Source organism: Lithobates pipiens, unplaced genomic scaffold, assembly GCF_037356315.1.
Source record: "Lithobates pipiens isolate NorthernLeopardFrog02 unplaced genomic scaffold, aLitPip1_a1.2 Scaffold_16, whole genome shotgun sequence".
Taxonomy (NCBI): domain Eukaryota; kingdom Metazoa; phylum Chordata; class Amphibia; order Anura; family Ranidae; genus Lithobates; species Lithobates pipiens.
In genome coordinates, this window is record NW_027507748.1 from 397,990,991 (window position 1) to 398,008,439 (window position 17,449).

Below are 17,449 nucleotides of genomic sequence, written 5' to 3' on the forward strand. Positions count from 1 at the left end.
CACTCTGGCTGTGAGAGGAAAGAAGCACACAGAGCAGCTATGCCTGCCCCTCCCCTCTGCTGCCTATTCACAGAAGCCTTTGTATTTTGTGAATGAGTTCACATAATATGAAGGCTTTTGTGAAAGGGCAGAAGGAGGGGAGGGATGGGCATAGCAGTTCCAGGAACTCTGCTCTTGAAGGAACTGAGACCACAGTGAGCAGTGCTGGCGTTCTGGAAGCACAATAAACTTTTTCAGGCTTGGTTCACACTTAGACCCCTTTCACACTGAGGGTGTTTTGCAGGCGCTATAGCGTTAAAAATAGTGCCTGCAAAAAGCTGCTCCATGCACTGCAGTGTGTAAGCCTAAGGGCTTTCACACTGGAGCGGTGTGCTGGCAGGGCATCAGAAAAAGTCCTGCCAGAAGCTTCTTTGGAGCGGTGAACTCACTGCTCCTCCACCGCTGCTCCCCATTGAAATCAATGGGGCAGCGCTGCGATACCGCTGGCAAAACGCCTCCAGGGCAGCCGTGGTCCGCACTGGTAAAGGATCTTGTGCGTCTTCAGCTCCGTTTCAGGTCCAAATTCAGACAAAAATTTGGACCTGATTCACACCTGAAACAGAGAGCAGGGATACACTGGACCCCCTGCTGTGAGCCGTGGATGCAGCTAATGTGACCCCAATCTCAGATGTGAATAACAGAGATAAGTCTATAAAGTGGCAGGCATCTTGTTAAACCTAACTCATGGTATGCCTGTACATTTTAAAAAGTAGCTAAATTCCTGGAATTCATCTTTAAAACAAAAAATGTCAAACAAAATTCTGCTAGTGTGTGGCCAGTTTTAGTACACAGAAATGTAGGCTATGCTCTGACTCTGGGACTTCCCTTTACTCCTACTCTGGTCCCGACCCATATTTATACCATAAGTACCTACAACATTATCATAGCTTTTTACCCACGTGTCACAGAACAATTATAGTTAACAATCTAAATTGGATTATCCAAGGCGGCACAGTATGAATTTCTAAATAGATAAAGAAGCCTTTTTTTCACCTCTGCATCAGCTTAGCAATGCCTAGCATAGAGATTTTTCTTTTTCATTTTTTTGAATGCTTCTTCTATGAATATATTAGAGCAGCAACCTCCATTGTAAGCTAAAATGGCAGGCAGTTCATTCTCCTCACAATTACTTTCCTACCTGATGCTGTTTTCGCATCAGTAATCTACTGTATTACACGCTGTATACCTTGCGTTCATTCAAATGGCTTCACATTATCTCCAATCCACGCAGTACTAATAATACAAGTATACCTAGTTGGATAGCAAACAACACACAATTCAAACAACTGGTTTAGAGTATGCAAAGAACCTTTTTAAATATATGAATATGTATTATTCATCGTGTATAATGCTGTATGCACACCACCCAGTTTAACGATGCGACCAGTTTAAATTTCATCTTCAACGGGGCATGTGCGGTGTCTGAGACTGTGCCTGTTTCAAATAAAACAGAGATAGGAGGCAAAGTCATGGCCACATTTAGAATTCTGCAATCACGGCATAGATGAACTGGTCTAATAGGTACTAATGAAATCTGCCAATGGACAGCTTAACCAATTCAGTACCTTATGTATATTGGAACAGAATTAATCTGCCAATAAACATTACATGGCTTTTGCCTCATCTGATTACTTTTACTGAATAGTGTGATGATTGCAATGTGATTAGGCACCTCTAAAGCCCCATACACACTAATGACATCAGATTTTCTGCAGAGTTTTTCCTTCAGATTTACCAAAACCATATAATATGAGGCCAAACCTTAGGAGTTTCAATTTGTATGCAATCAGGCAGGCCCTTGCACTACATGGTTTTGGTAAATCTGAAGACAAAAATCAGCAGAAAATCTGATAGTGTGTATGCAGGGCTGTTTTTAATATTGATTGGACCCTGGGCAAAAGATTTCTTGGGCCCCCCCCCGCCCATTAAATTTCACTCTCCACCTGCTCTGAGACATACAATACATAGCAGCTAGACTCAAAATCAGTTTACTATATCGGATCAGGCAGCAGTTGTGATTGGTTGCCAGCGGTTACAGCATATAATTACTGCTTACATACTGGTTGCTAGAAGTTACAGCGCACATTTCGGCTCATTGATTAGTTGCTAGAGGTTACAGCAAATGATTTCTGCTTGTTAATTGGTTGCTAGAGATTACTGTACAATATTACTGCTCACTGATTGGTTGCTAGAGGTTACAGCACATCATCTCCTCAATGCAGGGGTGCATGATATACATATGCCTCCTTTATTTACATATCAATGCCGCCAGCCACAGCTATTTACTTATGAATGCCACCACTATTTACATATGAATGTCTGTTATTTACATATAAACACAGGGTCTGCGGGGGAGTCATCTGTATACAACAATAAGGCAGAGCTGGGCAGTATTAGTACCAGCACTTCACACTTAGATATTAGGACACTGCACAGGACTAAAATTTCAAAGGACAAGGGAATTTAAACTGGGATAGTTGGCAAGTATGAGGCAGCTGCTTTGGGCCCTACAACAATGACAGGGCCCAGGGCAGCTGCCCCTTTTACCCTGCCTTAAAAATGGCCCTGTGTGTATGGGGCTTTATGACCCAGAGGAGAGGGAGACGGCTGTCTGTGTTAGATTTTAGCTGCCAATCACATGGAGATAAGGAGGGTGTAGGGGTTCTGCTCATTGAACGTCTGTTAACAGATGCATTACATGACAATTTTTGTTCAGCCACTTCCTATCTATGACCAGCTTAAAAGTAGCTCTAAAGCCCCATACACACTATCAGTTTTTCTGCTGAGTTTTTCCTTCAGGTTTACCAAAACAGTGTAGTAGAAGGGCCTGCCTGATTGCATACAAATTGAAACTTCTAAGGTTTGACCTCATATTATATGGTTTTGGTAAATCTGAAGGAAAAACTCAGACAAGCAGAAAAACTGATAGTGTTTATGGTGCTTTAGCCCTAACTGGATGGCATTTATTTTGCTATTTGCTGGTTCTGTTTTCCCCTTTATTCATCTTAGTGCTGCTGATCTCCTGCAGCCTCTTTTAGATGGTTCCCGTCTAAATGCACTTGCTTCAGTATTGGCTGCACATCATTGCTCTGGGCTAGTACCAACAATAGAGCCTGCCTGTGGAATGTGTATGGACATGGTGGCCTGTAGTTTCCACCAGGGGTACATGTGACAGAGTGACAATGCAGGAGCACAAATCAGAGACAATTGTCATCCCATAGCAAAAATTGCCTAAATAGGGACCTTCATGTTAGGACCACCAAGTATTATTTTAATGAAAGCTACAGATTTAAAAGTATGGACAATAACTTTTGAAATTAAATTTACCTGCAAAAAGCTTATATTGAGAGTTTAGTGATTGGGTGTAGATCTAACTTAAGGTCCAACTCTAGATACCAGAAGAAATAACAATGCAGCGGGTCTCCATGCACTGCAAGGGTTAAATGCTAATTAGGTGTAGAGGTGGAAGAAAAAGCTGTAATACTGTGTATATACTGGGCCACTGTTCCCCCACAGTCTCTTCTCTAGGGCACTTTGTCTGGTAGTCATATGATGACGTCATATGAGGCAAAACCAACAGTTACTTCTTGCACGTGCGAATGGCTAGGGTCTGCCCCCCTAGAGAAGAGCACTGATGCCTGGTGAAGCGAGCAACAAGAATGACTGTCCAGACCAGCCTTTCTCAGACTCTTTTCTATGGGGTAATCCTTAAAATAATGTTGAGGGCCCAGCGAACCAATGCTAAATATTATTTTTCATATATTATTTTGGTGGACAATGAGAGATGTTCCCCTTAAACAGGTGGTCATTGGAAAGAATGCCCTCTTTTAAAGACAGCTAATGTGGTCACTGGTATCAGTTTTTACTTACCTAGAAAAGGGAAGAGACGCTCCACTGGTTCCATGCCACTGGCTCTGCCAAGTGGCTTTGGTGCCAGAACTACACAGACACGCTCAGGTGGTGGGAGTTTAATCCACCATTGTTTAAGGAACCCCTAATTACCACTGGAGGAACCCGATGGTTCCATGAAACCTGGTTGAAAATGGCTTTTTCATTAAATATAAAATGATCTCTGATTGGACAAGGTGGACATCATGATGTCACAGCTTATTCGCTCCACCTCATCAAATGTCTTGTTTTAATAAAAAAAAAAAAAAAAACATGTCTGTGTATAGTGGCAGTGCCAGGCAAACAATTCCCTTGTGCAGAGGGGGAAGCCACTCAGCATAGGGCCAGGAAGAATGTGCCTATCACTCTAGTAGCACTGACTACTACATTGATTGTTAGCTTCCAGAACAGTACCACAGATATGAGATATTCATGCTTACATAGTGCCAATCTGGACCAATAAAAGTATACGTACCCTTATGTCGCTTAGCACATGTGCACTGGTGCCCCCCAGGGCTTTCAGCACGGTGCTTCCACAACTTCTGTGTCCACCAAACACAGCGTATTGCACATCACAGTAACAGCGGCCAGGATGTCATGTGAATCACATGATCTTAGTGTCAACACAACTGATATGCATGGGTTTCATTTATATCTGTTGTGCTTAGTATTGTGATGCTCTGATTGGCCCACAGCTATCACATGGTACCTGGGCCAATCACAGCATCCTGTACCATGTGATTCGTTGTAGGCAATCACAGATCACTAGTAATCACAGCTGTTATGAATGAAACCCATTAATGACAGTTCAAAACATTGCAGTTACAGTAATAATTATCAAAGTGTGAAAAAAAAAAATTCTGAACGCCCCATGAGCAGTGCGGTGTCACTATGGCCCGTACATCCAGGAGCAATAGCATCTTGGCAAAAAAAAATATGTATACGTGTTGAAATGTACATTAATGCTAGGTGCGTCAAGCGATTGAGCGTTAATTAATTTTGATGGCCAGAATAAATTATTACTACACCTGTTAGGCTTTTTCTCTGCCAAAATGCTGCTGCCAGGGAGAAAGATTTTTGGGAGAGCTGGGCAAACGCCTCATGTGGACAATGGCTTGGAGTGGAGTATGGCGCATTTTTTTACTGCACGTTTGTAGCGTGTTTTCTGCATAATTAAATGAGCGTCTGCTACCTGTGCTTGGGGTGCCATTAACAATGAATGGCACCGCACGTGCGAGGCATGTTTTCAAAATGCATGCCAAAACACGCTCATTCTGTGCTTTCCAGAAACGCAAGCTGTAAATGGATCCTAATGCCGCGTACACACGATTGGGCATTCCGACAACAAAATCCATGGGATTTTTTTCCGACGGATGTTGGCTCAAACTTGTTTTGCATACACACGGTCACACAATGCTGTCGGAAATTCCCAATGTCAAGAACGCGGTGACGTACGACGAGCCGAGAAAATTGAAGTTCAATAGCCAGTGCGGCTCTTTTGCTTGATTCCGAGCATTCGTAGAACTTTGTGCGTCGGAATTGTGTACACACGATCTAAATTTCCGACAACGGATTTTGTTGTCGGAAAATTTGAGATCCAGATCTCAAATTTTGTGTGTTGGAAATTCCGATGGAAAATGTCCGTTGGAGCCTACACAGGGTCAGAATTTCCCCCAAAAAGCTCCCATTGAACATTTTCCGTTGGAAAATCCGACCGTGTGTATGCGGCAATAGTCACATGTTCTCAACATGTGTCCCTGTATCTGATGGGATACATGTAATGCCTCTTGCACACTACTGCCTGAAAACGCTCAGTATTCAGGCATACAGCATTTGTAGCCCATTGTTTTCATTGTGTAAACCAGTGTTGCTAACTGTCGGTACCTTTACTGGCAGCCAGTAAAAAATTGGCCCTTTTCCCCTGCCAATAAATGCCAGTGAGAGAAAAAAGTTGCCAGTAAAAATATGGTGCTTGGAGAGGAACGACACATGTGAAGCCAGTCAAGACCATCCAAGTGCCTGCTATGGTGTGTTTACATGGTGCTGGCTGGGGTGGGGTTGGCGGAGACATGTTTGAGTGTGTCGTGTGATGTCATGGTGCAGGGGAGTTTGGCACAGTGGCTAGAGCCTTGTATATGGGTCTGCTGGATGGGAGCAAGTCAAGCCGGAATTGGGACTGTCAGCGCTGCTTGGGTTGGGGTGGACTGAAGGGACCACCTGGCATGAAGAAAGACGGTCGCTGTGACTTAGGAGTGGACGTGTCATGTGGGGGAGGTGTCATCACACCTGCACACAGCTGTCAGTGTCACTGTGAGTGTCAATTACATGTGTGTGTGCCTGCCCATTCTAATTACCAACTGTCCCTGAGCTTCTTACTTACTATATGTAAAATAAAATAAGAAATATGTTTCTAAAAAGTGATATTTTTTTTTAAGAATCCTACTTACCGAGGTGTCCACCGGCACCTCTAACACTGAGAATTAAGCGATTGAATCAGTGATTGATTGATCACTGCTCTCTGCTCTTCCCCTCTGTACTCACTGGAGCGCTGGGCTGTGATAGGGGTGGGAGCAGCCAGCTCAGGCTTTCTGAGAGGTTGAGGTGGGTGCGGGTCCAGGCATGTGGGCAGATCCCGACTTCATTGTCACGATCTTGTCTGAGTCTGGACTGACTCTGTGACGTCAGCGGGCTTCAACCTGCTGTCTGCTGAAAACGGGTCACAGAAATGAGAAACTAACTGCACTCCTGTGATCCACAGAAGTAATTCTCCTTTAATAACTACCTTAAATGACATCCCTAATTGCATATTGCACTTTTTTGGTCCTAAATACTGAAATGTGCCCTTAAAACTGTAATTTTACAACTTTTGCAAATACCAGTAAAATTTGGGGTGCCAGTAAATTTTGGATGTTGTGTCAGTAAATTTCAATCTGGTAGGTTGACAATGCTGGCATAAACAAACGTGTATTGCATATACGCCCGATATAAATGCCTGAAATTACGTCCAGAAATGCTGACGTTTGAAGAGCTGTACTGTGTGCAAGAGGCACAAGAGATACTTGTACTCATCCTAAAACATAAATACAACAGAGCTGTCAGTGTATTTTAAAACACCAAAGAATTGTTTGGCAACACTTTATTCCAAGTAAGAGAACTAACTGCTTGTCAATCAGCATGTAATGGTAAACAGAAGCAAGAGGGGTATTTTGTAAACACTGAACCTAGCTTTGTTGTAGAGGACATCCCTAGGTGATTACAGGTAACAGAGTAATGATCATAGAGAGAGAGGAAGACTTGTGTCCTGGCAGACATGAGACTGACTGCAGAGAGAGGGGGAGAGAGGGGGGAGAGAGGGGAGGGAGAGGGGGGGGGAGAGGGGAGGGGGAGGGGGAGGCAGAGGGAGAGAGAGGGGGGAGAGAGGGGGAGATAGAGGGAGGAGAGAGAGAGAGGGGGGAGAGAGAGGGGGAAGGGAGAGAGGGGGGGGAGAGAGAAGGGAGGGGAGAGGGGGGAGGAGAGAGGGGGAGAGAGAGGAGAGGAAGAGAGGGGAGAGAGAGAGGTGAAGGAGAGAGGAGGGAGAGAGAGGGATAGAGAGAGGGGAAGGAGATGGGGAGGGAGAGAGAGGGGAAGGAGAGAGGGGGGAAGAGGGGAAGGAGAGAGGGGGGGGAGAGAGGGGATGAGAGGGGGAGAAAGAGGGGAGGGAGAGAGGGGAAGAGAGAGGAGGAGAGAGGTGGGAGAGAGAGGAGGAGAAGAGAGGGGAAGAAGAGATGGGGAGAGAGAGGAAGACAGGGGAGAGGGAGAGGGGAGAGAGAGGGAGAAACACAGAAGGAGAGCGAGAGAGAGACGGAGAAAGACAGAGAGCGTGAGTGAGAGAGAGAGTTGGAGAGGGGAGAGAGAAGGGTGAGAGGAGGGAAAGAGAGAAAAACTGAGGGGGAGAGAGAGACACAGGCACAGAGGGAGAGATGGGAGAGAGACAGGGAGGGAGAGAGACAGAGAGAGCAAGAGAGAGGAGAGGGAGAAATAGAGGGGGGAGGCAGGAGAGAGAGTGAGGGGGAGAGAAAGAGAGAGAGAAGGGTGTAAGAGGAGGAGAGAGAGAGGGGAGGAGAGAGAACGAGAGGTGAATGAGAGGGGGAGAAAGAGAGAGAGATAGGAAGATGTAGAGAGAGAGACCCTGGCAGCCATGAGGCTGTGTGCAAGGAGAGGGAGAGAAAAGAGTGTAAAAGGAGGGGAGGAGCAGAGAGAGAGTGGGGAGATAGAGAGGACAGAAGAGAAAGAGAGAGGGGAGACAGAGAGAGACCCTGGCAGCCATGAGGCTCTGTGCAGAGAGAGGGAATGAGAGCGAAGGAAGGGTGTGAGAGGAGGGGAGAGGCAGAGAGAGAGAGAGAGAGAGAGAGAGAGAGAGGAAGAGAGCATGTGAAAGGAAGGGAGAGGCAAAGAGAGTGAGAGAGAGACAACCTGGCAGCCATGAGGCTGTGTGCAAAGAGAGGGAATGAGAGAAGGAAGGTGTGAGAGGAGAGGAGAGGCAGAGAGAGAGGGAGAGAGATGAGTGTGAGAGCAGGGGAGAGGCAGCGGTGAGAAAGAGGGTGAGAGGAGGGGAGGGGCAGAGAGATGAGTGTGAGAGGAGGGGAGAGAGAGAAGAGTGTAAGAGGAGGGGGAGGGGAGTGAGAGAATGGTGTGAGAGGAGGCGAGGGAGAGGAGAGAGTGGAGGGTGTAAGAGGAGGAGGGGAGCGTAGAGAGCGAAGGTGTGGGAGGAGAGGAGGGAGAGGAGAGAGAGAAGGGTCTGAGAGGAGGAGAGAGAGAAGGGTGTGAGAGGAGAGGATGGAGATGAGAGAAGGGTGTGAGAGGAGGGAGGGAGAGGAGAGAGAAGGGTGTGAGAGGAGGGAGGGGTGGAGAGGAGAGATGGAAGGGTGTGAGAGGAGAGAGAGAAGGGTGTGAGAGGAGGGAGGAGAGGAGAGAGAGAGAAGGGTGTGAGAGGAGGAAGGGAGGAGAGGAGAGAGAAGGGTGTGAGAGGAGGGAGAGGAGAGATAGTGGGTGTGAGAGGAGGGAGGAGAGGGGAGAGATGGGTGTGAGAGGAGAGAGAAGGGTGTGAGAGGAGGGAGGGAGGAGAGAAGAGGAGAGAGAAGGGTGTGAGAGGAGGAGAGGAGAGAGAAGGGTGTGAGAGGAGGGAGGGAGGAGAGGAGAGAAAAGGGTGTGAGAGGAGAGTGGGAGGAGAGGAGAGAGAAGGGTGTGAGAGGAGGGAGGGAGGAGAGGAGAGAGAAGGGTGTGAGAGGAGGGTGGGAGGATAGGAGAGAGAAGGGTGTGAGAGGAGGGAGGGGAGGAGAGGAGAGGAGGGAGGGGAGGGGAGGGGAGGAGAGGAAAGGAGAGGAGAGAGTGGGAGAAGGTGCTGCTCTCTGATTGTCAGGTTGATGCAGGAAGTAGAAGGAGGTCTTACACCAGTGAGTGGGATGTCCCCATGTGTGGAATGCAGTGTATGAATAAGCACTTGTATTGAGCCTGGAAACCCAGCCAGAGACACACAAGAAGCCAGCAGTCTCTGTGAGGGCTGCAGATCCTGGCGGAGAGGATCCAGCACTGAGCACACAAGACGGGATACATTCTACAGGGAGTTCTCAGCTCATGATGACCTGATGGCATTCTCCAACCTGGAAGGATCTATCCCAATGGAATTCACTTGATTTCCTGACTTGGGAGGAAAATAAGAATAATAAAGGATAGGAGGAAAGTGCTGCAAATAAAAACAGAGGGCTATTTCGTGGCATTTGTGTGCCCTGTGGCAGCTTTTTGTCGGGAGAAGTGCGCCTGGAAGGTGACAGGGGTGTCCCGGGATTGTGTGGAGCTGCAGGGTGAAGGATCACTCGGGGCTGAGGCTGTGTGATCGGAGGAGGAGCAGCAGGCAGTCAGGGGAGGAGAAGCTGCTGCTACTGCTGTGTGTCTGTCTGTGTGTGTGTGTGTCTGTGTGTCTGCTGGAAGGGGGATGAGGAGCTGGCGGGCACGATCTGCCTTGCTGCACATGGCTTTCTTTGTCCTGCTGCTCTGATTGCCTTCTGCCTCCTCTACATTGATTAGCACCCCCCTTGGACGGTACAGCCGGGATTTCAGCAAAAGGCACCCCCGATCGCCCCATTTCTCCTCATCGCCTTACTTTATACTTGTCTCCATGTAATTGTGTATATACTTGGCATCGCCCCCTCCCTTCTCTAGCCTGTGAAAATAACGATGTGTGGATTTATTGTCAATGGCTGGAAGGGATCCTCCTTTCACGGATTATTCTTTGTGCTCCTGCGAAGCTGAGATCTTGTATTGTTGGTGTGGAAGCGTCCATCTGGATTTGTAGGATCCGAGGCTCCGGGAAACAGGTACGGTCCAAAGTCTCTTCTCTTGTCCTGTTTTATTCCAACAGCTGTGGGGGTCTCGGTCCTGATCAGGACTTACTCTGACCTTGGGGAGCTCTTCCGATTGTCTCTCATTGAGGTTGCTTTGTTATTGTTTACCTCTGATGGGACCGACTCTGGATGTCACTGTACACAGCGTGGCTTTCTAGGTGCTGTCAGGACCCCCGACATGGGGGAGGGGGGCATGCTAATGGGTGACATATGCTGGTCACTTTACACAGCACAGCAGCTGCTCAGGCTTTGTCTGCTAGATCTGCTTTCCTCAACCTTTTTACCCCACAGGAACCCTTCAAATAATTCTCTGATCGCAAGGAACCCTTGCTAAAATCTCATTTTGGGGGTCAATGAGATAAACACCTCCCCTTTTGCAGGGGTGGTCATTAAGACGAATGCCCCCCCCCCCCTTACATTGGTGATCAGGGAAGAATACCCCCCTTTCATTTTAAATCAGGGATGAATACCCCCCCTTGTTCTGGTGATCATGGAACAACATGGAACCCCCTTATATCAGGGATGGGGGAACAATACCCCACTTAAGTTGGTGATCAGGAAAGAATACAGCACTTACTTTAGTGATAATAATGCCTCCCCTTCATTTTTAATCAGGGAAGAGTGTCCTCCTTTTATTTTTAATCAGGGAAGAATGCCCCCCTTGCTCTGGTGATCATGGGACACTACCCCCTTATATTGGAGATCAAGGAAGAATACCCCTTTGCTCTGGTGATCAGGGAACAATACCCCCTTATATTGGAGATCAAGGAAGAATACCCCCTTGCTCTGGTGATCAGGGAACAATACCCCCTTATATTGGGGATCAAGGAAGAATACCCCCCTTGCTCTAGTGATCAGGGAACAATGCCCCCTTATATTGGGGATCAAGGAAGAATACCCCCTTGCTCTAGTGATCAGGGAACAATGTCCCCTTATATTGGGGATCAGAGATGAATACCCCACTTACTTTGGCGATCAGGGAAGAATACCCCCTTACTTTGGTGATCAAGGAATAATGCCCTATTTCGTTTTTAATCAGAGAAGAATACACCCCTTGCTCTGGTGATCATGGAACAATGCCCCCCTTATATTGGGGATCAGGGAAGAATACCCCACTTTTTTGATCAGGGAAGAATACCCCACTTACATTGGTGATCAGGGAAGAATGCCCCTCTTTCATTTTTAATCAGAGAAGAATACCCCCCCCCCCGCTCTGGTGATCAGGGCACAATGCCCCCCTTATATTGGGGAGCAGGGAGGAATACCCCACTTACTTTGGCAATCAGGGAAGAATACCCCACTTCCATTTGTGATCAGGGAAGAATGCCCCTCTTTCCTTTTTAATCAGAGAAGACTACCCCCTTACTCTGGTGATCAGGGAACAATGCCCCTTTATATTGGGGATCAGGGAGGAATACCACACTTACATTGGTGATCAGAGATGGTCTTACTCTGGTCATCCCTGAAGAATGCCCCCTTACTGTGATTATTGGTCAGAATGCCCCCTTATATTGGTGATCAGGGAAGGATACCCCTTACTTTGATGATCAGTGAAGAATTCCTTCCTTATTTTTGTGATCAGGGAAGAATGCTCCTTTTCATTAGTGATCAAAGAAAAATGCCCCCGCACGTCGATACTTTGGTGATCAGGGAAGAATACCCACTTGCCTTAGTGATCAGGGAAGAATAACCCTTCTTAAAATGGTAATCAGTAAAGAATGATCCCCTTACATTGGTGATCAGGAACAAATGGTCTCTTGACATTGGAGATCAGGGAAGAATGACCCCCCCCTCCCTCCTTACAGCGATGGTCAGAATGTCCCCCATACAGGCATTTAAAAAGATTATTTGAGTCATGCAGCTGACTCTGCCAAATGGCATTGGACCAGGAACTATGCAGGCACCATCAGATGGGAGGTCAATCAGCTACAGCTCAAGGAACCCCTAGCAACCTCTGGTGGAACCCTAGGGTTTCACGGAACCCTGAATGAGTATGGGTGGTCTACGTGAAGAAAGAGTGTACAATATAGAAGAATATCTATTTCATTCATTGAAAAACTAAAAAAATAAAAGTTTAATACATATTAGACAGAGCTATTTTATGAGGTTTATGCAGACCACAATGAATTTGTGTACTTGTTTTTTTTTTCTGCATTTTGTGTGTTTGCTTGCCACGTCCTTTTGTGTATTTCATCGTGCTGTACTTCCCGGAAAACAATATGTTAGAAAGATTTCTTTGATCTGGGTCCCAACTGGGCAGGGAAGACAGAATTGTAGCTAAGCAGAGAGGCAGCTGCCCTCACTATCCCTGACTGCCCTTCTTAGCATCTCCCACTCCTCTACCCTCAGCTGGCTATTTTTATCTACCTTCTGCAGCACAAGGTCTCTCATCATGCACTAGTTCTCTGGTGACAGTACTGTGAAAAAAAAAAAAAAAAAAAATCTGGAAACCTGGCTTCATATGCCAACAATAAACAATGCATGCTAGGCAGAAATAAACAAAGGATGTTCAACTCCTAAAAAATACAAATAACTAACATACCACATTTATTGTAAACACAGTTCTATGTCTACCACTTGACCGCAGAATATGAACATATTTTCCAGCAAAATACAAGTCTAAAAATCTTAAACGCTGATCAGACTTGTGATTGACATTAAGGTTTGGGCTTGTACGCAGAACGCTGTACATCTACAAATATATGCATTGCCGATATCTACTGCATAAATGATAGTGGGTCATAGAAGGTCATGATGCACTACTCATTTTTCAAGCTCAGTAGATAAGGGAAGCTTCCAATGACTAATCAATCAGTAGTAGCATCACTGGTCAATTGATGGTCAAACAAGCCTGCATAAAATTTATTTATCTTAAATTCCAGTACTAGTGCTGAAAGTACTTTCTATTTATCAATATAAAGTAGTATTTTTTATTTATTTTTTTGGACTGAAAACTCCTTGTTATAGCTTTGATGAAAAGTTCTGGAAGGATAATGCTGAATGGAATGAGGTTACCCTATTCCCTGATTGCGTTAAGAAGTCTAATTTTGGCTATATGAATTTGTGATTGTCAGTGTAGTCATTAATATCAACTGACAGCAAGAGAATAGTCACAATCAGTTCAACAACTGTGATTTGAATAGGCATGGGCCTCAGAGTGAAAGAAGAGGGAGAGAGCTGATGCCTTGATATAAAATTATAATGTCCTCAAATAGTTGAATGAATAGAATATTTTTAACGTCAATTGTTCCAGTGGAAACTAAGACTGATGTGGTTTACTGCCATCCTATTGAAAGAGTTTAAATGCTGGATTTATATATTTATTATTAGACATCTTATAGATAGCATTGATGGTGATTTTTCTAAACAAGTATTTAATTAGTCAATACCTAAATATTCCATGCCGGCACAGTATGCCAACGTGAACTGGAAACATACACTGTACTTACTGACCGTACCCGATCTTGACATCGTTCGTAGTTTTTCCCTTATATGCAGCACAAATATATTGTTGTTATTAATGTAAAATGGGATCCCTTATAAAGTGTGCCTAAGGTGCGAAAATAAACGTTACTATAGTTTAAATTATTGGGGATTTTATATGATTATTAATTTGTTTGGATTTTGGTTTCCAAGATATATATGAAAGGTAAAAAAATGTAATAGTTCCATACAGGCAAAAACTGAGAAATTTAAATTCTATATAATAGTGTGAGAATACATTTATTTTCTGGTGAGGCTTCAGAAGAATGATGTAAATACTTTTATTTCTTCTAGGCCCAACCTAGATAATAGTTCATAAAACACTGCTTCTTATTTAAAAAATAGTGACTGTCCGGTTACATGTCCGTCTCTGGTTGCTGTTTGTTTCTCATTAAAACATTTTATGAAATATAATTGGTCTAAGTGGTGCAATCAGGTCAATCTATAATTAGTTTACAAAAACATTTTTTTTTTATCGGTAAATGGGTATATTTACTTGAAAAAGAAAAGAGATCCCGATAAGATGTGGAGTATTGGTACAAGTAGTTAATAAGTGTATAAATATGTTGTTATAGCTCAGTATTATATGATAAATTGTTCTGAATTTGGCAAAGAAAGTTGTATATGCAGATATCTCTTTGCCTTTCTGAGAAAAAAATAAAAATAAAAAATAGTGTTAATATATTGGACCCAAAAATGCCTCTGTTTGAGTGTTAGCTGTCTCCAGTTTTAATTCTATTACATTTTTCTTTTAACACATAGCTATATTTTTCTTCACTATATATTAGGATTAATATTGATGCAGGATAATGTTTGCATAATTTTGATCGTATTTTGTCATATTTTTGCACATAATAAAAAACAACAAGAAAATGCTTTGTATTGCAATTTATAGCACGCATTTGGAATTTTATCTCCTTTCTTCTTCTTTGTCATCTAGTGGGTATTGGTTAAATTAGCACCTCTAATAATAGTGGTACAAGTGATCCGAAAATTTTATGGGCTGATTCTTTAAAAAAAAGAAATCATGAGTTGTATTATACAAAGGATTACTCAGGCTTGCAGATCTGTAGGATTTCCAGCACCTCTTCAGCTGTCTAGAGCTGCTTAGTTTGTGGTCAAGTCAGTGACCCTTGACCTCCAACAGATCACAGCAAATCAATGCTGCTGATGAAGTCAGTCGTCATATGGAGGTGTGAAAGGGCTTCTTTTTTTTTTTCAAATATTCCATCTTTCTATGGAGCGGCCTTAGAAATGCACATGTTCTCGCAGTGGCAAATACTGCTTGCAAAAGTATACTAGTGTAAATCCCACCACAAATAAAAGCATAGTCAAAAATAGAAAATTTTATATAAAGAAATAATCCTTAAAGGCCTTCATCAAAGTAAAATTAAGAATGTTTTTAAATGGAGGGGCATGTTTTACGTGTGTGATAATTTATTTCATTGTAATATTTAAGGAACTATTGTTTTTAGATGAAATGCATAATATATAATGATATATATAATGATGCATAATATGGCTTATATGCATCATTTCCAGTTTTATAGTTCTCTAAATACATATTCCAGGCTCTTTTAGTTAGGAGCACTGCACAATAAGCATTAACCTATAGCAGGCAAATAGATTTTATTTTTTTTCTTTGAAGAGATTGCCATAATAGAATGACAGATGAAATTTGACTCATTACAATGGATCACTGCTTTTTACGGAACATCTTTGCTCTCTTCACTGTCTTGTTAAATAAGCACAATAGTTTGAGATTTCAAATTTTTGTAGGAGCTCCCAAATGCAATAACAATTCTGGCATAACTGCTGTGGGTTAAGAAACATCCCAGAGTTACAGAAATGTGCTGAGCCAAGAGAGACAGAGTAATTAAAAATAATGTGTCTATGAAACCACAACACCGCTGCACCACTTCAGCTGTATCACATTTGGTAACACAGCACATCAAGAAAGTGCATGGGCCTGGAAACAACATCATTTGGTGTTCGTAAAACCTTTTTTCAGGCGAAAGCCACTTTGTGGAATGCATAGCTAAATAGCACCACCGTGTGGAAATGTACTTGGCAGTGCAGCTTTAGACCCTTTGTTGTGAAAGAAAAATAAATGTTTTACATCTGAAAATATGAAAAAAAAAACTTTTTTTATAAAAGAGGGTGTAATTCATGGGAAATTTTGCAATAAAATGTAAATTTGATACATTATTGATATATATGCAAAATGCAAGTGGCCATGATCGGAAAAGGTAAAATGCCTTTTTTTGTTTACATTTTAGGTTTCAGATGCCAGTTCAGAAAAATTCTTCAGCACCATCTCAAAAAATGGTAAGTTTGTCATTAATTGTAATTATTTCTGGCTTTTTATATGCATCAACTTTGGGTAGCTTGCCATTTTCTTTTAGTCATATTAATTCCTTTAACGTGCACATGGATAATCAAAATAGTAATATATTGATGCAGCTGTCATTGACTGTTGTAGCTATGTTAAAATCACAGTTAATATTGGTTATATACTATAAACCCTAATAATGTTAGAACTACAAACTTACACAAGAGTGTAGATTAATTGCACACTTGTTATTAGAGATAGTAGAAAAAATATTATATATATAGATAGATATAGGTAGATATATTTATCTATCTATATATATAGATATATATTTATATATATATATATATATATATATATATATATATATAATTTGTTTTTTTGAATGTGTCCAAAAGGGATAAAGCCACAATACCGTGTCTATTAAAGTCATTCTTTATAGCACTGGTCATCTGCACATTAAACCAGAAATGATTAATAAAATTCAGCCGATTTCCATCCATTTACTAATAGCATCCATTGACTTTGTACATATTATCTATATTAAATATCTTGTGCAGTATATGGCGTGCTACCTATTTTCACAAAGCCTTAAGTGCTGTGACTAAGGCAGTTTGTCTTAAGACCTCTTTTAATGTATGCTAAGCTATTTGCCAGCAAAGAAAATCCTTAATTTTTATTGCTTGCCTATAAAAAATATTCATAGTCAAATGGGGCATGTGGTGGACATAAACACTACAATGAACTTTCAACTAATGCCACAACAGGGGTCTTTTAACAATGCTGTAAAGCAAGTTTGTTATGTAAGTGTAAAATTTATCATATTAGTTATACTGTTGTATTCATTAACAAATAGACAAAAGACATAAACTAAGGAAATGGCACAAAAATATATCAAATAAAAAAAAAACTAAATCACAAAAGGAAATAAAAAATCAAAAGCATTCGAAAAAAAAGGCACAGAAGTTTAAACAACAATGTAAATGGCGCATAAAAAAGTTTTGGAATGTATATATTACATTTAATTGTATTTTTTAAAATGAACTAAGATATTTGAAGTTTTTCTGAGGCGGTTTTTAAGCTATAACTAGAATGAAAGGCAGCCTGGTCAATCAACATTCCTACCTGATGGTTTGTTTCTGGGGTGAAGGACCCACTCCACTAAGAATGAGGCGTGATTGATGAAGAGGATCCCTTGTTCCCTTCCCTCAGTTTTCTTTTTCTTCTGTCAAACCTATTTCCCATATTTCTATTTGTGTTTACTTACAGGGTTTGATTTGTGGCATCTATTTGGTTTTGAATAAGCATTCTTGACAGCAAGACTTTC

General features: G+C 42.7%; 1 protein-coding gene across 6 annotated transcripts in view; it reads left to right on the forward strand.

The window, feature by feature from the left end:
• Positions 1–17,449, forward strand: part of AUTS2 (activator of transcription and developmental regulator AUTS2) — a 1,910,865-nt gene that overhangs the window by 1,783,302 nt on the left and 110,114 nt on the right. For all 6 annotated transcript variants that reach the window (XM_077482318.1, XM_077482314.1, XM_077482317.1 and 3 more), the window contains one exon: positions 16,070–16,118. In XM_077482318.1, the coding sequence (XP_077338444.1) occupies positions 16,070–16,118 (49 nt within the window). The remainder of the gene's footprint in view (positions 1–16,069; positions 16,119–17,449) is intronic.